The sequence below is a fragment of the Bacillus rossius genome, chromosome 1, assembly GCF_032445375.1.
Source record: "Bacillus rossius redtenbacheri isolate Brsri chromosome 1, Brsri_v3, whole genome shotgun sequence".
Taxonomy (NCBI): domain Eukaryota; kingdom Metazoa; phylum Arthropoda; class Insecta; order Phasmatodea; family Bacillidae; genus Bacillus; species Bacillus rossius.
Genome location: NC_086330.1, coordinates 240056744 through 240082505, shown reverse-complemented (window position 1 = coordinate 240082505; position 25762 = coordinate 240056744). Strand labels below are relative to the sequence as shown.

The 25762-nt window shown below is 40.4% G+C and overlaps 1 protein-coding gene across 2 annotated transcripts in view; it reads right to left on the bottom strand.

Moving 5' to 3' along the window:
• Window positions 1-10340: 10340 nt before the first annotated feature.
• The window catches only part of LOC134527402 (tectonin beta-propeller repeat-containing protein 2), a 203458-nt gene continuing 188036 nt past the window's right edge, over window positions 10341-25762 (bottom strand). For both annotated transcript variants that reach the window (XM_063360066.1, XM_063360067.1), the window contains exon 18: window positions 10341-11740. In XM_063360066.1, the coding sequence (XP_063216136.1) occupies window positions 11589-11740 (152 nt within the window). In that variant the 3' untranslated portion in view covers window positions 10341-11588. The remainder of the gene's footprint in view (window positions 11741-25762) is intronic.

Sequence of the window (25762 nt, the reverse complement as noted above, 5' to 3'; positions counted from 1 at the left end):
ACTTGGTATGTGATTTCAATGACAGATTACAGATTGCAGTATGGTCAAAACAAAAAAAAAGTACTTATTCTGCAGTTTGAATATAGTCTAGTATTTGAGAATGCTAAATAACTGAAGGAAAACCAGAATGAACTATTTTTAATATTATGAAAACTATATTTTATTATGCAATGAACTACCTGGAACAAGAAAAAAATATTCTCCAAAAGTTCAGAACTATGCCAGGATTACTGTTGAACATGAATTAGTACAATAATTAAAATTACCTTGTTTCAACACATGAGATTTTAATTTCCCAATTGGTTACCTCAATTGTTTATATACTGTTAACATAAAACTATATAATCAGAAACCACTTAAGTTTCAAAACTTTGACTGAAATGTCTTGTTACAAATTGTATCTATTCAATCACACAACATCTCAGAATACAAAGTTAAAATCAAAATTAAGTTGCTAGCTTAATCAACAGCTCAATAAACTGGATTATGGCAAAAATGGATCATCTGTTATTCAGTGATACCTCAGGCAATGCAAAAGAGTGAAATTGTGAATCTAAAGTTAAGGGAAAACTCTGAATTCATCCAGTTAAAATGATTATAATGACAAAACCAATTGGTAACTGTTAATGGACAACACACACATTCACAATAGTATCAACACAGTACATAACGGTTTCAATTAACATTGCCTATTTTAGACACTTTCATCAGATTGGCAGGTCTTAATTTTCCATTAAGTCGATGATCATTCTTTCAGTACTCGCCTAGATCTGCAATGAAGCTCGATAGTTCGGGACATAGAAGTAGACAGCAAATTGTAGTATTCACGGAACGGTGACTGTTTCAATCAGCTGTAAACGTGGGCTTCATCTTGGATGTAGCAGACAAGATGAAAACATCGATAGGTGGACTCGACATAATCATATCTTCAGGGTGATGTAAAGTTATTGTCCTGTAGTTGACTCTGTTTGCATCACGCACTTCCAGATGAGTTCTTTCAAATAATAATTTTTGTGAGACTATTCACGACGAAGTTTAGGCCTCTTCTTATGGTTTAGCCTGGTCATAACTTTACATGATGAAATCAATGTCCACATTGAACAAATAATTAACTTGGTGACGATTAACTAAAATTTCAGTTCAGGATATCTCACAAAAAAATTATTATTACAAATAAATGGTCCTTAAAATGTGAAACTCAATATAGTTTTTCCAAAGTAAAGATTCCAAAAATTTGTACATCATCAACACACGACTGTTCTTTGTGAAGGTTCGAACTAGACTAAAAGCTTCCAAACAAACGCTTCGTGTGTGTGTGTGTGTGTGTGTGTGTGTGTGTGTGTGTGTGTGTGTGTGTGTGTGTATATATGTATATATATGTGTGTATATATATATTACATTAAAATCATTTTTTATGGTAAATTTGAAGAACTGTACAGTACAAACCAGAAGAGTTTATATATATATATATATATATATATATATATATATATATATATATATAAACTCTTCTGGTTTGTACTGTACAGTTCTTCGAATTTACCATTAAAAATGATTTTATTACAAAGTAAGTTCACTTTCAAACAGTATAAAAATTGTACCTGAATCAAATATGATCTATAAGGAAAATTCTGCTGATGTTATTCAGTCATTAAATTAAAATTCAAAAAATATAAAATAACATATTACAAAGGAGACTTTTACTTGGCTAATGAACAAAACCTGAAAAACAAATATAAAGTATCCAACTAAGAAGTTAATAAAACAGTAATGAAGCAAAAACTCAAGAGTTTACACTCGTAATTGCAAAGAGTAATTTGGAAAATATGTTAAAATACTGGTTTAGCAATTCCTCCATTATTTAAAACAGAATAATCCTTATAGTAACAAAACTATGTTTGCTGTATCCGAAATGAAGATGGCTGGTACTGTGTGTTTCTGCCATTTTGCCAGTCAAAACCTGAGTTCAGTACATCTTAGACCCCAAGTAATAAATAAGTTGCTTACTACACCTAGACAGATAGATGCCTTAAAGGTAACTCAAAGCTTAAACCAATGTATTCTGAGCAGAGGTGGGTTGCAGAGTATCAATCAGCAACTTTGTAACATATACACGCCTGTATGAAGTACTGCAAACAAGTACACTATTCAAGTATCAAGTACTTTAGTATCAGTTTAGAATTCGCCTGGAGCAACACCACGGCCAATGTGCGCAGAACCCGATCGCAGATGACGGTTACTTGGGCGGAGCTTGTGAAAGAGGAGGGAGCGGCACGACGAATAAGGGATGAAGGGAAAGAATGTAGGGGAGGGGGAAGCCTAAGATGTACATCAAGTTCTGTCCCTGCACGAACACACCCGAATATTCACCTTCGGCTCAAGTTTATTTATATATATTTATATTTGTCTGTTTATTTTAATGTAGCTATACTAACCTAACTAACCGTCCATAGTGTTCTAAAGTTTTTTAATGTAGCTAACCTAACCGACCACTTTTAATATTTGAATTCATTTTTTCCTGCGCAAAAATAAAACAAATCCGAGGTTGGCCGAAGGTGAATATTTGGGCGTGTTCGGGCAGGGACAGAGCTTGATGTACATCTTAGGCTTCTCATCAAAGTACGCTCAGTGCGCAGTGTGTGCTCCTTGCAAAGATTGAAGACTCCAATTACGAAAGGCGTGGAAAGAGAACACCGATACCTTTTTTCGACTACGAAGAATGTAGAATTAGAAAACTGATACCTTTTTACGAAGAACGTGGAAAGAGAAAACTGATACCTTTTTACGCTGGTGATGACGGGACGGAGGATGTGTAACCTGTAACGAGAATGCTGGTATCTTGTTGCTTCCTGGGACCGCTCCTGCTCTAGCTGATACAGAAGTATCAGCTACTTGTAACCAGTACATTACTGTATCAGTGACTGGTTGGAACTGATACCGAAAATTGCTGTAACAACCCACCTCTAACTCTGAGTTTATGGCAAATTATCTTGCCATGGGCAACATGGAAATTGTGCCAGTTGAGCAGATTGGTGTGACAGCATCTTATTATATTCCCCATCATTGTTTAGTAAAACCAGAGAGTTCAACTACAAAGTTATGCATAGTTTTTGACAGATCTTCTAAGAGTTCAATCCGTATCTCACTGAATGACACACTACTAACAAGCCCAAATCTGCAAAGAGATCTTTTTGTTCTGTTATTGGCTTTTTGGCTACATGCTTTTGTGTTTACAGCAGATGTTATACAAATGTATCATTAGATCTGTTCTTCCTCAGCACATTTTTTGATGCACCATTTGACCTTTGACCTCTTCAACAACTAGCAGTAGATGAGAAAGACTCCTCCATGTTGCCTCAAGCGTTCTGCAATCAGATGTGTGCATCGATGATGTGATTACAGGATCTTTGTCTCTTTAATCTGCTCTGGCCATCCAAAAAAGAACTCATAGCTCTTCTTGCTAAAGGTGGGATAAAATTGAGGAGGTTCATTAGCAACCATTCAGCACTCCTGGACTGGTTTCCGGCTTTGGATGTCGATATGTGGCAGTCGTTTGATCTGCATCCTGATAGCAATGTTGTTGACAAGGTCTTGGGAATACAATGAAACCCAGTCTCGGACACCTTCTCCTACGTAGGGTCACTCCAGTCTTGTCATGAAAGGTACATCCTTGCTACAGTGGCTAGAATATTTGATCCTCTAGGATGGTTTACTCCACTGTAAATGTTTGCTACACATTTGTTATAGCTATTGAAGATGCTTAACTGAGATATCACCTCCCCCTGATATTGTTGCTCAGTGGAATCACTTTAGTCGGGAGCTTCCTTGTTTGTCCTCCATCGCTGTCACTCAGTTGATTAAAGGTCCAGAAGGATCTACCTAACAGCTCCACGGATTCTCAGACAGTTCTGAGATTGTTTATGCAGCCATGTGTACTTGTGTATAGTGTGTCTGGATGTTAAAACCATGATTTATCTGCTAATTAACAAATCCAAGGTTGCGCTAGTCAAGAGTCAAACATTAACTCACCTGGAGCTTTGTGAAGCAGTATTGTTACTCGCGTACTCTACCATGTGATTGCGACTTACAAGGGTCTTGCCTGTAAATTCCGTCACAGCCTGAACTGCGTCACAAGTGATTTTAGCATAGATTAACTTGTATTTTCATCAGTTAAAGACATTTGTGGCTAACTGGGTAAGTGAACTCCAAGAGCTCACCTCTCCCACTTGGTGGAAACATATTCCATCTGAGTTCAATCCTGCTGATTGTTAGACATCTGCGAATTGTGATTTTTCAGTTCGAATTGAATTCGAAAAGAATTAAAAAAAAATTCACGAGTTTCAAATTTTTTTCAAATCGAATTTGAGAATATTTATTAAAATAAAATAGATCATTAAAAAATTTTAACATACCACCTTTGAAAAACTTGTCACATAATTCACAGTTTAAATCAAGTAACTAAAATTAAAGTGAGACTATATTGAAGAAGCACAACAATATTCTCAAAAATTAAAAATTATATGTCTGTAGAACTAACATAAATCACTTCGCAAATCATTTGAAATTGTCATGGAGAAAGGTGAGTTCATCGACATGGTGGGGCACAACAATTCTCTGCGGCTGGTAACTAACTACGTATGTTGCCTGCTGTAGAGAAAACTCTCTCACTTGCCACCTTATTTAGCATGTTTGACTTTCAAGGATAAAAATATTAATAAAAATATCACACCATAAGGAAGTGGTACAAAAGAAAAATAACAAATTTACCGTTTTTATCGCTTAAGCATTGCACATTTTATTCTAAAATCAAGTTTATTATTAGAAGTGAGACCGTGGGTTCACTCTTAGATGAGTTTTGAAATAAACAAACACCGTCGTATCACTGCGCCGCATCATAAGTGATAGGCTGAATTCATCTTGCGCGCCAAGCACTAGTTGCAACACACACACTTCAGTACAGTCGGTGCTAATAAAATAACGGATAAGTAATATAACAGGAAGCACCGTAGCACTTTGTTCAGCGTAGGTGGTTCATTTACGAAGAAAAAAACTATGCACTTTACGACTAATAGCCGTCTTCAAAAAATCATCACAAGTTTTGATAACAGGTTACTCAAGTTTCCTTTTCTTCCCGGGAGTCGTTAATGTCCCAGTGTCCTGTAATTCTTTCCTTGCACGAAGCACACTGCTCTTCGAAACACTCGTAAATTCCGCAGTTAAACTCGCGGTATCGTTCACACGACAATCCGGATATTTGTCTGAAAATGTTTTAAAAACATTCCACACAATATTTTTCTGTGCACTTTTCAAAGGCATTCCCGTTTTGTGCTTTACAAAACTTGGTCCGGCATCAGCTATAACAAACCGTGTGCGCGCGAATCCGAAATACAACTGTTGCGCCGGGCATCAACTGTACACTAAACACGGCGTCTGCTAACATAATTATAAGTAAATACTTGCTGACACATTAAACTGTATTGGATATTAATGGTGAAACGCTATAATGCTATATAAAGACAATTGTTATAAAAAAGGCAGTCCAAAAATACTTACAAATGGTACATAACCAAGGGACTATATCTTGCGCACGAATAATGTGCGCGGTGGCCGGCAGCCAATGAAAATGTTTGTTTACAAGAGGCTTTGTTTATTCCAAAACTAAAGTTAAGAGTGAACGGAGAATACTATTATGCTAAAAAAAAGTAAAGTAATCCATAAAAACAAAACCTATTCATGGAAAGAAAGTTTATTTAAAAAGTAGACTTTGCGAAAGCACGCCAAATAATTTAAATTAATGAGTGATGCAATAAAACCATTTTATTCAACGTGAAAAAAAAAAAAAACCCGTAACAAGAACTTGATTTGTAACTATACGCATAATGATCGTGCGGTTAACTCGGTACCTGACAGAGCGCGCATGTGCATGCAGTCTGTGAGCTACCGATATCAATTTTCGACTACGTGCGCGCGCTCTATACAGTAATACAGGTATCAACACAACCAAACTGGCGCTGCTTACGTTTTTATAAGCGGTATAAAGCGACTCCCGAGACGTTAAAGATGAAGTTTATAGCTTTTAAAAACGTCTTTAAAACACGATTTACACATCAGATTACTTTGTAATAGGATTAATTAATTTAGTAAGCAGTTTTATCAGAACAAACGGCGTAAACTGCATAAAGCAATAGGCGCGTTGTAAACAACGGGAATTTATTGCATTACATCAAATGAGGTTAAAATGGGACAGAAATAAAATGGTTCAAATAACGTGAAAACGTAAACAACGATAACGTAAATAAGGGGTTTCGCTGTATAATTTTTTGTAAGTGAAAGATGTAATCGTCCATTTACATTTCTTTTAAAAATGGGAGGGGAATGTCTTATACTAATGTATCCCAGCCAGATTTTGCAAGTTGAATTATTGTAAAATGAATTCGATTGAAATTGACGAATCAAATATCAAAAAATTTGAACTTGAATTCGTAAATTTCGAATATTCGCAGAACCCTACTGATTGTGTCTCCTATCTGATGGATCACGATTTGTGGTGGACTGGTCCATAATGTTTAATAGAGCCTACCGGGTAGTGGTCTTTCTATTCACCAGATGCTTTGGAAGTGGGTCATGGCACCTTGCCCAAAAGTGTCTCATTTCACAGGCAGAACACAAGGCTGGCATTATGTCTCCTGATGCGTTGAATAAGACTTTGCATTTTTGGCTATTCTAGATGCAGTCAAACCACTTCAAACAGGATATAATTGCTCTGAAGAAAAGGCATTGAACTTCCCCTCATATTTGGAAACTGATACTATTTCTTGATGTAAATGGCATGATAAGGGGAGGCGGTCATTTGGCTCACTCCAGTGTTCCCTTTGAGCTGAAGCACCTGGTGCTGCTTCCAAAGTCCCACAAATTGTTTGATCTCATTATAAATCACTAACATGACAAGAATCATCATCTTCGAGGTCAGACACTTAAGAGGAATTCTCAGAGAACCATTCTGGATTCTTGTAGATACGGATGCCATCTATTGCTGATTACATCACTGTATTCCATGTTTCAAGCAAAAACCAGTAGCAAACACACCTCTCATAGGCGATCTTCCAGCTATGTGAGTGTAATAGGTTAAACTGTTTGTTAAAGTAGGAGTTGACTATGCAGGACTATGCAGGCCCTATTATGGTTAACCTTGGTCATGTCCGTGGGGCCAAGGTTCTGAAGGCCAACCATTGTAGTTTTGTTTGCTGAGCTACAAAGGCTGTTCATGGAGAACTAGCCTCTGATCTGTCCACAGACACTTTTATTGGAGCCTACAAGTGTTTTATTGCCAGGTGTGGGAGAATATCTGATATCTACAGTGATTGTGGGACCAACTTTGACAAAGCACACAATCGTCTGAAGAAATTTCAGCAACTCCTGTCGTCATCATCACACCAGCAGGCTTTCACTTATGCATTGTCCCACCTCGGTGGCTTGTGGCACTTCAATCCTCCTGCTGCTCATTTTGGTGGTTTGTGGGAGGCTGGGGTAAAGTCAGTCAAGACTCACTAAGCAAGGTAATTGGAGAACAAGTACTCACGTTTGAAGAACTTTATACCCTTCTAGTGTTCATGAAAGCTACTTTGAAATCAAGACTCCTGGGCCTTTTGAGCTCTGATCCCAATGCTTATCAGTACTCTGAACACTAGCCATTACTTAACTCTGGAGCCACTGTTCACATTACCAGAGCCCATATGAAAGATGTACAGTTGGCAACTTGTGGAACGCCTTCAACAAGACTTTTGGCATTGTTAGCACAGTGATTAACTACATACGCTCCAACAGAAACAGAAATGGAATGAGCAGTGTGTTACTCTCACCACCAACCAACTTGTGCTCCTGAAAGAAGATAGACTCCCACCTCTACAGTAGTGCTTGGGGCACATCTTAGATCTCTACCCTGGGAAAGATCGTGTTGCTAGAGTGGCTACAGTTCATACTTCTAGCAAAACTTTGAGGCGTCCTGTGGTGAAGCTCTGCCCGTTACCATGCAATTTTTGAAATAGGACGTTTCAAGGCAGGTAGTAAAATTTGGACATGTAACTAGTGTATATTAATTTTTACTGTATTGTGTTAGAGACGTGTGAATTTTGAACTTCTCGTGCTGCTGACTAGCAGCGCTAAGTCTTTAAGTTGGCTGCCTGCCAAGGTGGGTAGTTAAGCATAGGGACAGGAAAATATGGATTTATAAATTTGTTAATTTCGATTTAAAATTAAGGATTTAGGTTTTTTGTGGTTTTACAAAAAAAAAATAAGGCCATACATGACTAGGTTACTCGCAAAAAAGCCTTTAAACTTAAATATTTCCCATCATTAATTTCTGTAGTCAATTAAATTAAAAAATTATCTATTCTTCAATAAAATACCTTTAAACATAAAGCATAAACTACAATAATTATTATTGATGATAACGATAACCTCTAAAATGAATAAAATAATATACATTAATTAAAATCTTAGAACTCCTATATGATCCATATAACTTTTCTGCACTTCAATCATTGAGTCATTGACTATTAATTAAAATTAACCATTGTCAAGATTTCTGCATTTGCTGGCAAAAGATTGTGGCGCCTGTCGCTCACTACAAGTGAATATTGGGAGAATGATTTCTCACTGTCCACATTACTGGTAGGCAACCATATTGCCTTCAAACATCCTGAAGCAAAATCACTATGGTTAGCCTTCCATGAGCACAGCAGATTCACCATGTCTACTTCAGAACAATCTGGCCTCCCTAGATCTTCTACGATTGGGTTTCTCATGGCATTAAAACCTTCTAAAAAGGTTTGCAGGGCAAGTTGTTTGATAAAAGGTATGTTGTTCATATCCTTCTGAAGGTGTTTTTTTTCTGGGATTGGTTTCATAATGTTTCTGGGATTAAGCAGAACACTTATGCTCAAAAACATTTTTGCAGCATAATCATTTTTCCTAAAATCTTGAAGTTTGGAATGTGCCTTCACTGCTGCTGCTTTAAGTGATGACAGTTCCTCAGCTTTCTTAACTGCAGACAACTGCTCAAGCAAAACCATACAAGGGCTGAACTGCTCGATTTGTCCAGTGCTTAGCAACTGTAGTTTTGTCTCTATATCATTTAGTTTACAGCACAGGATGTGTGATGTTGCATAAGAAGAACCTTCAAGAATTAGCTCTTCAATTGGCTTGCAGTATTCTGAAACAAATTTAGCCTCAACTTTGATTGATAGCAGTTCTGCAGAGCTCCTCTCCTTTAGCCAAGTAATACCACTGTTGTCATAGTCTGATGAATTACCAGATGATGCAAAGAACTCAATGATGTCATCAAAATAGCTGCAAATGTAAACTACTGAATGGAACCACGAATTCCACCTCGTTAAAACTGGCTCAGGGAACACCTTTACTTTTCCACTGGACATTCCATACTTTTCTGATAGTATGAAGGATAAGTAGTGGTGTTTCTTTTCCTGCTGTTCAAAAATGCCTTCTTGATCTTTGCCACTGTTTTGTTTAACAGTGTAGTGAAGTCTGCCAATTGTTGCCCACTAAGTGCATCTTGTGGGCCCAGCATTGCAAATGAACTGCATGTTCCAGTAGACCAGACAGATTATTGAAACATTTGATCATATAAGGAGCAGAATCACTCACTATGGCCTTAACTGAATCAAATCCAATTCCATACTTTGCTAGGGTATTCAAAATTGCTTTTGAACATGTTGCATAGTTTACAGCATTAAGTACAGTAAAAGCAACTAGCTTTGTGGTCTGGTTACTGGCTGGTTCCAATTTCTTAAAGAGAATGTTGAAAACACATCTTCCACCTTTGTCAGTTGTTTCATCACAAAGGACACAAATATCTTTACCTTCAAACTCTTTCTTAATGTCATTTTCAATTTTTCCGCCTAATTTGGGGATATATGTTCTACGAAGGGAACTAGCGGAAGGAATATCCCCCACCTCCCTTAACATTTTTGTTTATCCAGTCACGGAATTGTAAAGTTTTTGGTAGTTTAGAACACATTCTCACTGGAGCATTGCTAGCAACACAATTGTCAAGCAGTCTGGCTATAAACCGCTTCGTTGGCCATAATCTTGACTGAAGCCATGATGGCCGCCGTATTTACATTTCAATTGCTGAAACAAAATATTATTTTTATGTTCTTAGTATGCCCAACGTTGTATTATTTACTTAACATAAATTATTGGCAAGTTTGCATACATCGTTTGTCGGCTGAAATATTTTTTTTTTAATTTGTTCCCTCGCGAAACAATCTACCAAGATAATGTACATAACCAATTTTTGTAGTTTTTCGCAAGAAAGACCATTTTTCGCGTTTTGTTGTTGTTTACCACAATAGTTGCATAATTACGCGTAAAAATCATTACACCATTTTTCCCGTCTCTAGTCTTGCAGCTTCCAGTGATGAAGAAACAGTTGTTTGACCATCATGGTGGTAAGTTGTGCTCTCATGCATGCTTGCTGCTAACCACATTGTTTGCAAGTGAATGGTTATTAATTGTTGAGTTTTATCTAGATTTTAGTCTTTTACATTTCAAGACAAAATCTGAAATTATTTCTCACAGTTTGCTTACAGTAAATAGTATAATATGCACATTCTAAAGCCTTATTTAATTAGCGTACAATGATATTACCACACCACTTAAGCACTACAGTAAAAATCCCAACAAACCTCTTAAAAAACAGACAACCTGATGTGAATCCACAGTACTGACATACACTTCCAGTAACAATGAATAGTGTAACTAAACTAATGGTAATAGAATACATTCAATAATCTATAAATTAAACTGAATATTACTCAAAAACTTATTGTTTATGCTTGTGTTGATAAAATAACCTCTAGATGTACCGAATTATAATCATACATATATTACACGCGAATACTAAAATGACTAGCGACAAATTGATGTACACAGGGTTAAATGTCAATGGCATATATTTCAATATATTATAAATGCAAAACATTTTTAAAAAAATTTAAATACAATGCCTTAAGCAAATGATGATGGTGTTCAATTGCATACAGTGTCACAACACATTCAAGTATTTAGAAATGAATAATTAACTCACAACATTAAAATTGAAGAGTTGAAATTCAAAAGGTACCAAATGCCTAAACCTAAATGTTAATGATTATTTATTCATAACATAATGTGTGCCATGCCTACTGACCTTTCAAAGGGAGCTAAAGATAAAACTCTGTTGCTATTTTAGTTCCATAAAAATGTAGTACGTACCATCCATGTCTAATGATATTCAGAAGGAAATTGTCTCAAAATCATATTTCTGGCACTCAGTACATTTAGAATTTTAACTCTTCAATTTTCTCTAGCAATATATGTTGTTATGTATAGTGTTAGAATAACACTATGATCACTCTTTGGAAAAACAATTTGTACCCTAAGTTACGTTCAGTATGAAAACAGGCAGCAGAGAGCCGTCTATGCCCCCGTAGGGAAACTTCAGATCTACTAGCACCTTCCACGGAGTTGGCAGCTACTCGGCCTTCGCTTCAGACACTGCCGCGTCGAGGGCGGCCCGAACAGTGTCGTCACAAGACGACCTCCCAGTCGTCGTCAGCCGCTGGGTGGGCGTCACCAATGATTGGCTCCGTGCCTGGTGACATCAGCCTGATGGTTGACTGCTGGTGTTTCAGCAGTCCGTGGTGCTTGTCGAGGCCCCACAGACTGTCATTCATCGACACTGCAACCAACAAAAGCATTCATTATACTCATATTTAGAGGAAAGATTAAATGGTGAATAGTGATAAAACTGAAATAACATTGAAATTGATAAAATAAACAACTTTGGACATATGCCATTGCAGTTTTGCACTGTTTGTCAAGGAAAAACTTTAAGGCCATGGTTCACGATTTATGCGAAATGGCATGTTTTTTGATCAAAAACTGAGCCAGCTAGATTTATGTTGTAAAGATATCGAATTATATTTCTTAGAGGAATGTTCAACCTATTTTTAGGAATATTATTACATGCAATAACGTTTTAACAGAATTTAATAAAAATGTTTGAAATCAGTTTTTTTTTAAAGCTTCAGCACCATCAGTAATAATACGTTTTTACGTGCAATAAAAATAAACAAGTATGAAATTTTATTTCCAACATATCTTCAGACATTTGGGCATCAACCTGTCTAACAAACTTACTTATAATTTGATATCTTCTTTTAAATTTAATTTTTTAATGTTTGACATGAAATTTATCTAGTAAAAATATTTGTTTTTAAGACGTTGTGATGTATATTTTTGGATAAGTCAGTGTCTTACTTAAAGAATCGTCATCTCTTGACTTTGGTAGTACAACAATTTAAATCAAAGCAATAGATGAGCTGAATAATCAGAAACAAACATTTCCTGCTATACTGCAAGGTTAACAGATAGTTTCAGTTCTACCAACAAAGCGCAGTGCAATGCTCGCTTGCTGCGTCGCTCACCGGCTATGTAGAGCACGCGCTGGTACAGTGCTGCCAAGTTGTTGATATTTAGTAGTTTGAAATTGCTGTGAGTGGTGACACTGTGTGCGCAATTTGTACTATTATTCACACATTCAAATATGTAATTCAAAATTAACACATTTCACAACCCCAAGGAAACAATAAATCACAACAAAGTCTACCTATGCCATTCTAAAGTAGTCTTGTTCTGAAATCATCTAATGTCTACAGTATAATAAATACATCACTCAAAAATCTTTGCTTTGTTTCAGGGAGAAACACATTAATTCATAATAAATATCTTTAGGATTACAATTGCTGCTAATGAAGACTGTTTTATTCTATACACTGTACTACGAAAATCTCAAAGTAACATTATTGCTGTTAAGAATTTTTTTAGCTTGGATAATATTTAAAAACCTAAAAAATTATGTACTAAGTTAAATAAATTTTTATATTTTATGTATGGTTTATTCAAAGTCAAGTAAATAAGAGTAGTCTATAGCTGATACCATACTGTCATGGCTTAAGCGTGCAGAACTTATACATCTATACATTATTTTCTGATTCATATTAATAGTATAAAATTATAAGATGGTGACAAAAAGTAAAATTTAAATTTGAAAAATATTTTGGCATCAGAAATAAACTTAAATCACACAAAAAAATATTTTTGTCTCCACTACTTAAAAATTTATGTAGGTAAATTAGATCCAACAACACAGTTTCTTGTTTTAACTTTTTTATATTAATACACAATGCTTAAAAAAAAATAAAAAAACAAAAAAAAAAAAACATTGACGCGTGACGTGCCGCGCACGTCTGTAATCTCGAAGCCGTCAGCCCCTCTCTTCCTAAACACGTGTGCGAGCCACCGCCGCCGTCGGCCGCGACAGCCGACACTGCCCAGCCGCAGCCATCGCCGGTTGCCAGGGCGACCATGCCGCGTCCTAGGTTGCCCCTGGCAACCAGCTGGATGCGAGCGCACACTCCATCCAGTGGCCGCCACCCCTCGCCAACCCCTCTCACAACAGGCCAGCCGAGTGCGCACGCACTCGCACTCTCCCCCCTACCCCCCTCGCTCCACCATAGATCCCAGCCACCCCGCCTACTCCTTTCCCACCAGGCCAGCGCTGTGCGCCCGACCCTACGGCCGCTTGGAATTCCTGGAATCGCCCGCAATTCCTGGAACCCCCAGCCCTCCCTACGTCACGCCCCCGCCCTCAGGAGCGGTATAAATGGTCGGCCCATGGCTAAAACTTTGCCATGGCTGGCCAATCCCCTCCTAGCACATGATGCATGCTTCCTCTCCTGCATGGTTCATAACCTGCATGCCTAGAGCGTATAGGCTTCGGCCTGAGATGCACTTAGAGTATTCCCTACCCAGACCCCTCCCAAACACACTTAGTAATTAGTTAGGTTAGGAAAAAAAAACAAAAAAAACAGGAGGTCAGTTTTACCGTTCACCAACACGACCACACGATTATATGCCTGCGCGAGTGTCGGCCTGAACTACCTGTTACATGCACTAATGGGCTAACTACCCATGCATGTTCTGTGTTCCCAGGGGTTCGTAGGAGCGGCTCGCACAGCTTTACACTACACGCCACACCCGAGTTTAACTAGGTCACTTGAAATTACAGCACACAGACAAGCCTCTAATGCACACCAACATGACACTACATCACGCCAGTTAGCCGATCTAACTGGTGGGGAGCTTCACTCCCCCGCCGAATTAGGTACACATAACTTTTATAGCATTACACAACCTACCAGCTCACACACAGGCCCGTGTGCCAAACTTATCCCACAAGACACGCACCCCCGCCGTCGATTCAAATGATTCTTCACCAGTGTGGGGTGCACCTGATTTACTATGCACTTAGCGAGTTATAGAAACTTCGGTTTCTGGCCTCGCCCACGTTTACTGCCCCGGATGGCAATATGATGAATCGGCGGCGGCAGGAGGTCAGGTCGGCGGTCGTCTCTCGGGGCACGCGCATCTCTCTCGCGGGCTGTTGGCTGGGAGTTCCCTGCGCCCTATTGGGTAACCAAAGGCTGGTAGTGCGTGGGGGATTTGTGGGCGTACGGGAGGCGGCCTAACAGTGCCAACTGATACCGACCGCGTCCCGCGTGTGGCGGATACGGGATCCCAGCTCGAGAGTTGCAATCTCGCTGGGGTGACTATGAATAACCAATAGCAGCCCGCGGACCAATGGCCGGCCTGTGGAGTCGTTATCACGGCTATCGGGGTGAAAGGTAGCCTGAATGTAGCTCGGCGCGTGGTAGGAAGCAGTTCCGTCGGCGAAGGCACCGCAGGGGAGCTCGATGTGCCATAGTAGCGAAGTGTAGACGAACTGCGGGCTGGAACTTGCGGAGCTGTGGACTGCTGCGCACGCAACGGAACTGAAATGCATCGGAACTCTGAAGGAAGACATCAGGGACCTTCAGCTGGGGCTATTGTAGGTGTGGCAGTTGTAGCCTCGAGCGGCGCGACCTTCAACCATCTCGGGGATTTTGGGTGGCGAGGTTGGTTCCCTTCCCCCACCCTGGCTTGAAAGATACACTGCTGTTGACCTGAAGAAGGAAGATTAAGATGGCGCAACGTCAGGCTGCCTTTCGCTCCGTGCGCCCGCAGTTTGAGCCGGTTTACTGGCTCGTCTGCCCACTTCTGTTTTAACTGTGGCTGCCTGGGCAGCTGGGCTGGGCTGACGAGTGAAGTCGCCTGCCCCTGGGGGCGCTTGCGCCCCTGGTTAATAATAACCCAGGAGTTACCAACATTTAAATGCGGGCCGCAAGGCCCAAGCACCTAACTCCAGCATGGTTGATTTTTCAGCCCCTCCAAATCTTCTTACCTGGACCCTTCTTCCCTCTTGTCCAGTAGTTACCTGCTTGCATAATGCATGATATTTGATCCCCGCATGACCCGGCCCAGGGTTTTCCCTGTGTCTATGCAAGTTTTACCTGGGTCACATTAGCTAGCTTTTAAGCTAGGCGACCAATGGGGCGTCAGTCATGGCGGCAATTGCAGCCATGGCTGGCCAGTAAACCCCAATAAGCACACGATGCACGCGCCCTTGTCCTGCATGGTTAAAAACCTGCATGGTAGAGTGTATAGGCTTCGGCCTGAGACACACTTAGGTCCTCCCCTCACCTGGACCCTCCCCTTACACACTTAGAATAATTTAGGCTAGGAAAAAAATTGCAGGAGGTCAGTTGGTGTCCTGGAGGCAACAAGACTGCCGAGCTTGCTCACCGCGCCACTCCAGCCAGCTAGCTGACGAGCTCCGGCTCACTTCGCTAACCAAGAACTCCAGCCAAGATTCCGAGCAAATGCACCGGCCACCGGGAGTCTGTCGCCCGCATCGCTGGCGAGTTCAATGAGAGACGAGTCGAGTGTATAGAGGCGAGAGTTATAGGATCTGCCTATCTATAGGCAGCAGATAAACAGGAGATAGTTTGTAGAGAGAAGGCTGTCGGCCTGTGCCAGTACTGAATAAACTGGTGTTTCTCCAAACCGAGTATCTTGTGCTTTCGAGGAGAGCGACCATCCCAGGGGAACCCTCGTTGCCGCCATCACCTGGATGACTACATTAAGCACCCGGAGGAGGTCATCGCCGCAGCCGCCATCTCAGCTACTCCTGGGTAAGACGACTATCACCAATGCCCTACTCACGGAGAGGAGCCCAGAAAACCCCAGGGATTAGTCCGATACCCCCATGCTACCCCAGATACATTCCAGTGGAGGGTGACTCCCGAGACAAGGCACTTTGGGTTTACGAGAAGGTTCGAGACCGAGCAGCGGCAGCCCGCCGCCAGAGCATCGCAGGCCCCTTCCAGCCAGTACCTCCGCTCCACACCCCAGTTGGGGGCAACCCCACTCCAGCTATCACCAGTAGCCAGGGCAATAGCACCACGACTAGGCTGCAGCCCCAGAAAGGCGTACCACGAGCCGCCAAGGACCACCTGAAGGGAATCCCCCGCTGGGGATGTCCACCTGAACTAATCAGACCCTTCCCTCCGACACCCCCTCAGAACCTGCACTAATTCCACCAACCCGACCCATCCACACGAGTAGGCAGTCTCGTTTATAATTGGACGTAGAGGGAAGACTCGCCACACTAGGGAACCACCCCATGCGACCATAATGGGACCAAGGGCTACCTGGTAGAGCCCACCTCGTACTGCGAAAATAATTTGGCGTCCAATTTGGGGCCAATCTGAGGACACGTCAGTATACGGCCACCCACCACTGCCCCCCCGAGATACCAAATACGCCAGATACCTACTTACCCATCAGTTCTGAGCCTGAAAAAAAAAATAACTCAGTGGCGCCCACCAGAATAATATAAACCAGGAGAAGATAAGTTTTTATCATCGTGACGGCTAATGCACAAGAGGGGCATGCAGAGTTGCCCCAAGCCCTTGAAGCTTCCCGTAGATGTCCTATTCCGGCATGCACCGGGGTGGGATTATATTACCTAGAATGCAACACTTGCACCACACAGTTCCATGGAAGGTGCCTCGGTTGGACCGACGAAGCTCGCGACTGGGAGAGCATGGAGTACAAGTGTGCTAACTGTAGACTAAAGGCGAGGAAGTGCGCCCACCCCTCCTGCAGTGGAATCGGTCAAGGACAAGTAGAGTGCCAGAGATGTTCCAGCCCCTACCACCTGATCTGCCTAGGCTGGAGAGAGGAAACACTGAACATCGAAGGATTGGAATACCAGTGCGCCACCTGTAGGGCCCAACCACAATCAGACTTCAGGGTTCACCCCCCTCCATCCAGCACAGGCCTCAGTAGCTTGATGCTCCACGAGTTTTCTGGACGATCTCACGAGGACCCAACCGAGTTCCTCAATCAGTGTGAGGCCCAGTTATTAGAAGTACGAATCCCACACGGTCACTGGCTCCAATGCGGCCGACGCCAGCTGAAGGGGAGTGTCGCCACCTGGTGGAGCGCCTACGGAGATTTTATATCAACGTGGGCGGAACTACGAGCTCGACTGATCGCCTATTATGCTGGGACAAAGCTAGTGGCAGACCTTAGTTGCAAATTCTATAGCCAAGAGCAAGCCCCGCAGGAAGAAACAGAGATTTTCATTCGGAAGAAAATTAAGATATACCGGAGACTGCATCCCAACCAAACCCAAGAGGCGGGGATCCCCTTCATAATCGAACTTCTACTACCCAACCTCAGCTCATTTTTACGAGCACCTCCAGCAAAGACAATTGAGGAGCTAGTAGTCAGAGCCCGAGTACTCAAACGGAAATGAGTGGCGATACACCCACCCGAAAAACCACCATCCCGAACACTAATTCCGAGTATAGGTCTAGCCCAAAAGGAGGCAAACCAAACCCGACCATCCGAAGCGGTTTCATAACACCCCACATACAAAAATCCTGGCTACGCCACTGGCAGTAGAGGACCAGTATTCAGCAGTAGCAACTGATTTCAAAGTAGAGGCACGAAATTCAGCAGTATCAGCCCAGAATTCATAGAAGCGGCCCGGAATTCATAGAAGTGGTCCAGAGTTCAAAAGTAGCGGCCTGGAGTTTAGCAGTAGAAACCTGAGTTTAGCGGTAGCATCTTTAAATACTTCAGTAGTGTTTCGAAATTATACAGTAATGGCCCAGAATTCAACTGTAATGGACCGGTATTAAGCAGTAGCAACGGATTTCAAAGCAGTGGCACGGAGTTCAGCAGTTACGGTCTATATGGCAGCATTTTCAACAATGTGTTCAGCAGTAGCAGCCAGAAATTCAGCAGTATCAGCCCAGAATTCATAGGATCAGCCCGGAGTTCAAAAGTAGTGGACTGGAGTTTGGCAGTAGCATCTCAAAATACATCAGTAGCATTTCAAAATTCAGCAGTAGCGACCTGGAGTTCAGCAATTACAGTCTATATTTCAGTATTTTCAACCATGTGTTTAGCAATAGTGGCCCAGAGTTTAGCATAAATGGTTGGAGATCAGAGGTAGTGGCCCGGAAATCAGAGGTAGCGGCCTGGAATTCAGCAATTTACGGCCTGGAATTTAAAAATCGCAGCCTGGAGTTTAGCGGTAGCGGCCTGAATTTCAGTGGTATAGAGCATCCCACTCTTAGATTGCAGTGTGGAAGTAAATGGGCGCATTCTCTCTCTCTCTAACACACGCCGATTGCCGTTAGCACTGTCCTTGTTTCTTCGTGCGTTGTTGCCAAATATCAAACGAAATTTAAAATTTTAATTTTTGGACCAAGCTTTTTTTCATATTGTATAGAATCAAAATACGCATCAGGCAATGCTTATTTTGAATACTTAACAATATTTTAAGTGTCCGAAAAAATTAAAAAACATAACTTATTCGCTGCGAACTGTTTTGAAGTATTCCGATATGTTTCACATCAAAAAAAGAAAACCTACTTGTGTATTTCATTCAGATTTTTTTTATTAGTAAATTAATGCCTTAGGACGCCACCGAACAAATATTAAGACAAAAACTGTACAGGTTTCACTTAAATAATTTTTTTATATATTGAAATGCATTTTCTCACAAACTGAAACATCAAAAAGTTGACCCGCGGAAAACTTTTTTTCTGTTAAAGATAGATGGGGGACGAAAGCGAGAAAAATGTTCACAATGAATTGAATTAGTTTTTAAAAGCAGCCCCATCTCAATTGCTTCTACAGTTTCCGTGGAAATAGCTGTTAAAGATGTGTCTTATCAGTACAAGAGTGCGCGCTGCCGTCGTAAGAGGAAACAGGGTCGTGTGTTTAGATAAGTGGGGTTCTGTCCTACGAGCAATTTCAAATACATGGCTTCCTTAGTCAACAAAAAATATTATAATCGATTCTTGAACATAATATGTAAAATGTATGAAATAAATACGAAGGAATTCAATAGCGATCATGGTACAAAATTTTGAATTATTTTTCTATCCTTCTCAACACCAAGCATCTTATCAAACATTGTTTTAGACAAAGTTTTGGAAAATAATTATGATATTATTACAAACAATTTAAACAGTTTTGATAAGGTGTTTACTAAGGCAGTTACGTTTTTTTGTCCGGTGAAAGTTTTTTTCGAACCCATGCAGTTATGGCTGGTCGTATCAAAAATGTATTTAGAAAACATTTTTCGGCATTAGGTAATCCGGGTTATCATACATTAAAACGGATTCGATATTATTCATATTATGGGAGTTGTTGCGATTTTTCTGTTTTTCAAAAAATCTTCCCCATTTTGAACCAATTGTTCGGATTTTTCCCATAACTTACTCGACCGAGAATTTCCATTACCGTATTTTATTTATAATTTTGGACATGACTTGTCCAAAAATACGGCATTTATCGGGCCCATGAAAATGTGATATATATAATTATATATATATGTATATATATATATGGGATTTTTAGAACAGAAAAGAAAACTATAAGAAATTTTTGTCTACAATAGGTAGTTTTTATTTGAAATGTACGTAAAAGTGGCATTATTACAAATTTATAAGTGTAATAGTATAAAATATTATAAATTACGATATGATATCTTAAAATGCTTCTTGTTCGTTCCAAATTACAAAGACACGCATCTCCTGAAATTCGTAATGTGTTAGAGATTTGGCAACAGCGCGCGCCATAAGCCGTGTACTGCAATCTAAGAGTGGGACGGGCTATAGCATTTAGAAATTCAGCAGTAGACAAGGTTGGCACAGTTTTTTCCAATAGGTGGAAAATACTGGTAAGTGGCCCGGAATTCAGCAGTAGAGGAAAAGTATTCAGCAGTAGCAACCGATATAAAAGAAGCGGCACCAATTTCAAAATACCGGCCCTGAGTTCAGCGTTAGTGGCCTGGAATTCTGCGTTGGAGGCGGTAAAGGCCTAAATTCTGGGGTAGCATATTTTAAAAGTAGCGGCTAGGAGTTCAGCTGTAGAGGCCAGGAGTACAAAGGTGGTGGCCCAGTGTTTGGCAGTTGCAGCCTGGTATCCAGCGTAGCGACCTGGATTTAAATAGTAGAGGTCTTAAGTTAAAAGTAGCGGTAGTAACGTGGAATTCAGAAGTAGCGACCTGGAATTCATCGGTAGCGGCCTGGATTTCAGCCGTAGTGGCCCAGAGTTCAGAGGTAGCGGCCCGGATTTCAGCCGTAGCGGCCCGGATTTCAGCCGTAGTGGCCCGGATTTCAGTAGTACAGGCCCAAATTCACCGGTAGCAGCCCGAAGTTTAAGGTATTGGACCGGAATTCAGCGGTAGCCGAATATAGTTCACCAGTAGTGGCCTGGAGTACAGCAATAGCGGTTCGGAGTTCAGCAGTAATGGCCTGGATATCAGAGGTAGCGGCCCAGATTTCAGCAGTAGTGGCCGGAATTCATACGGAGAAAACATGATTTAAAAAGTAGCGGCCAGGAGTTCAGCAGTTACGGTCTATATTTAAGCATTTTCAACCATGTTGTCAATAGAAGCAGCCCGGAATTCAGCAGTAGTGGCCCTGAATTCAGCAATTTTCGGCTCGGAGTTCAGCGGTAGTGTCTCGAAATTCAGCACTAGCGGACCGATATTCAGCAGTAGTAACCGATTTCAAAGTAGTGGCTCGGAGTTCAGCGGTAGTGTCCTGAAATTCAGTGGTAGAGGGCCGAATTCAGTGGTAATAGTCTAAATTCTGCCGTAGCAAACCATATTTCAAAAGTAGCGGCCCGCAGTTCAGCTGTAGAGGCCATGTGTACAGTGGTAGTGGTCCAGTGTTTGGCAGTTGCAGCCTGGAATTCAGTCGTAGTGGCACATTGTTCAGCTGTAGCAGCTATGAATTCATGGTAACGGCCTGTACTTCAGCAGTAGCAACCCTGATTTCAAAAATTGGGTCCAGGTGTCAGCAGTAGTCTTGTGTTCAGCAGTAGTGGCCCACTTGTTCAGAGGCAGCAGCTCAAATGTTCAGCAGTAGCAGCTCAAGTGTTCAACAGTAGCATCCCACGTAATCAGCAGTAGCGCCCAATGTGATCAGCGGTAGCGGCCTGTTTTCTAGTAGATGTCGGGTGTGGAGGTGTAGCGGCATGGTGTTGATCTGTTACTGCCCGGTGTTGTGCTGTAATGGTCCGGAGTTCAGCAAATGTGGTAAGGTGTTCAGCAGTTGTGGTCTGGAGTTCAGAAGTTGCGGTCCGGAGTTCAGCAGTATCTGTCCAGAGTTCAGCAGTATCTGTCCAGATTTCAGCAGTAGCAGTCCCTCTGTTCAGCAGAAGTGGGCTGTTGTTCAGCAGTAAACACCAATTTTCAGCATTAGTTGCCCGGTGTAAAGAAGCAGCATCCAGGAGTTTAGCAGTAGTGGTATGGAACTCAGCATTAGCAGCCCATTTTCTTGTAGTGGCCCGGATTTAGCAGATGAGGCCCGGTGTTCAGCAAAAGCGGCCCGGTGTTCTTAGTATTGGCCTGGTGTTACAGTAGAGGCTTGGAGTTCCAGAAGAATCATGTGTTCCCAGTAGCGGCCTCATGTTACAGTAGTGGCCTTTTTTTTTCAGCAGTAGAGGCCTGGTGTTCCTAGTAGTGGCATGGTGTTTATAGCCGACAGACGTATGCTCGTTCTCTCTTAAGATATTATGAATCTACAGTTGTTTTTTATCACCTGTTTTTCCCCCCCAAATCTACATTAAATTATTGTTAATTAACTAACTTTATTTTCATTAGTTTTTTCACCCCATAATGATATTTTTACCTTGGTTTTAGTTCAGGACATAAACACAAATACGTTCAGATCTCAGCTGAAAAGACGGGATCCAAAGAATCCGGAAGCCAGGAGCAACCACCAAAAGAAGTACCTTAGATGGAGATATGTATCTAATTTTAATGAACTAATTTAATATATAAAATCACTTTGTGATAAAGTAATTAAAAAGTGAAAATTTGGTACTGAAAAGTATACTTATTGATTCTCGTGCAGAAATGGACAAAATAAAACAAAATTTGTTCATGAAGAATGCCTCTAAAATTACTTATAATTATGTTCTTAAGAACCCATAAAATAGCAAGACAGCAACTGTGTCATAACTCCGGCCGTCTCGGGTAATCGTAGCCCGATCATTGACCCACTTTAAACTCAGCAGGAATCACGCGTTGTCATGAGTGCTAACAAAAACCACCACTATGTTGATGAGGGTTTCACTTTGGTTCAACATGCACGTAAGTCCAAATTCAACGTTAATTCTGACATAAAACGTGATCAAGAACCTAGAAACCATAAAAGCAAGAAAACGCCCATGCAAGTGGGCATTATAAATATATAAAAAGTCGCAATGTCTGTTTTGTCAGAGATACATACAGCAAGGAAGTAGTACCTCTGTGTCACGTGGTGTTAGATCAGTTCTAACTTCGTTTGTAAGCAGTTGAAACTATGACATTTAATTATTTCAATGTCCACTGCGATGGAGTGTCCGTGTTTTGTGGTGTTTATAGTCCATGGTTTTCAATTTGTTTTTTTTTACCCCCCCCCCCCCCCCCCCCTACCTTTTGTTGTGTGTGACCACGATATTTGCTGTGACGAAATGAATACAAAATTATTTAGTTTTTAAGTTTGAAATGGTATATGTATATTTCACATCTGTTTAGCAATAAACTTAACTTCTTATATATATATAAGAAGTAAATAATGGTTTAAGATTCCAGATAAAATTAGCAGAAATTAAGTTTATTATATTGCTAAGCCAAAATTCAATTTTCTTGACTGCATTAACAATGAAAACTCATGAATAACTTGGGTTTAAATATGTAAATATCAGCTAATTTAATTTAGGAATACAGCATAAAAAAAAAAATTACTTTTTTTATAAAATTGATTCCATTGGATTTCAAGGTATTTTGCAGTTCACAAAATTATCTGGATCAACATGTAAATGTAAGAGCAGCGGGTTCTGAAAAAAAAGACGAATAGGAACTGAAATAAAAGCTTTGTTCATTAGGTTAGGTTAAGATAGGTAATCTGCATAGTTAGAAACACAAAGTTTTAATTTATAATTTATTATTTGTCTAATTTTCCAGAATTTGTTACATGACGTAAAATTTTTTTATGGTGGTATTCTAAATATTCATACTATTCGAATTCTATATTTGTTTTCACAAATTATTTAGTATTCATATTTCATTCAAACTAAAAAAAACTGATATTTGCACATGCCTAATAGTCGATAATAGTTCTGGGTTTGCTGAATGGTCTGTTTCTTCAGAAGGTTTCCTTGAAATCCCCTGACTTCTTTCATGTAGGTTAAGAAATACTCTACCATAAAAAGGTCTACTCAAGCAGCCTCTAAGCCAAAAAAAAGTATTGCATATTCTGGAGAAGTCAAGTCTCTTCTATCATTAACGCAACATAGAATGATGCATAGAAATTGTTTAGTGTTTTCAACTTCACCACTTACAATAGTTTTTGTATCCATTTACTTGTTGATATAGTTGATAATGCCCTGTTTTGCACTTGTGGGTCCAGGCAAGTCACAAATAAAGCTTTAGTTCATTAGACTCCTACTTGCATTGGCTTACAATCCCTTTTCTCCTGCTTGTGCTATGATAGGGGTGTAAACCCATTAGAATCAGGGCTTTGCTTATTCAGATCATTCACGCTGCTGGCAGCCGAAGCCTGCTGTCTCATCTGAACCGAGTCGGAGTTTTGATTACGTATTTCTTTCACGTCTTTTGTTGACTCAGTAGAACCTTGCGTCTTGTTTGAATGTAGGTTCCTCAAGTATTTCAAACTCCACCAAGTCAAAATTCAAAATGTCACAATTTAGGATATGTTCATGAGCCGTTAATCTTACATACTTGACACGGATACCCATAAAAGAACCAATGGGGCGAAAGCATGGCTGCAACTGATTTGAATTAGTAAGTTTCTGGATGCATTAATTATTTTGACCCTTTGATTGTAGCATAATCTATTCTAATCACACCTTTTTTTTAAAAAAAAAAATACAAACATAAACCACCCTCAGATTTAAAGGACTTTAATAAAAAATAAAGCCTGGACTCGACCAACAAATTAATTACTCAACTCAACTCAACTCTACTCTACTCAACTCAACTCAACTCTTCATAGACTAGTCCACCTCTACTTAGTACGGTGTCCCCAACTGTTCAAGGCTTTATAGTACATGGAGTACTGTCATAGGTTTGGTATGAAAGTAAAATAACTAATTAAATTAACATTATTCTTTTTTTTAATAACCTTTCTTGCTTTTGTCTATAAAATTTAATACTTGCCTTTGGCTGTATGCTGAACATAAATACAATAAATTAAATTCCCAAAGTTTCGCGGGTGAAATTTTTCACCACACAACTGGTCTTGTGGTTTAGCATGCTCATGAGGTAAAGACAATTTGGAATAAAGTAAATAATTTGTTTTTTATTTAGATAAGTTTTTAACTAATGCTCCTGAAGAGTATTACTGTCATATAGAGCGGGTTGGGGCCCGCTCCAAAACCTAAGCGAAAGCGGAAAGAGCACAGGTGCATTTATAATTCTGAAGTGTCATCCAGTACAAGTTGACATCGTCCGGGCCTGCGGCCCCTGTTAAGTCCGATATGCCACCGCCCAAACACCACCCACCCTCCATTCAAACCTCCCGCCTACCCGTGCGTACGTGTGCGTGCGTGTGTGTTCGCCCGGCAAGAGGGCGCTGTCGAGTCAGTGTGCCGCACCCCTAAAACATAATTAAATGTAATTGTGTAATTTGTTTTAATGTTTCCCAAGTGCAGATCGGCCGGGAGGGTTTTTATGTACTTTTAATTAAAATAATGTATTAATATATAATAGCATTTCCGGACATTCCCGAGGAAAGCCGAAGCCAGACAATATTTAAATGTAATTCTTAATAATTGTAATTTGTAGTACTCTTTTTCATTATTCAGAAAATGTCACGTAATTTTTAAATCATCCTTGTCATGTAACGTTAGTTTCCCGTGGCACGAATTCACAAATATCATTAACGGCAATTGTTTCGGCGGGAGGACGCCATGTTAGTCGAGCCAAGCCATGAGCTCAGCCCAGTCTTACACCATCAACGACAGAGAGTAGACGCTTCAGCACTCCGGGGACCTCACCGCTTGTTTTCAACGCTAAGTAATTCTGTTTAACTTTAATCTTTTCCGAATCGTTTTCTTTTAGTCCTCGGAGCTCCTCTCGGTCGGGGGACTGTTTAATAATTATCTTACGACCAGTAACGGTCTTTTTTCTATGTAATACGTTATTCGGGATGTGACCACGTGGCGGGTCATTACACCTAAACCGATTCGTGCCGCGGGCGTTTTATACAGTTTTAATCGT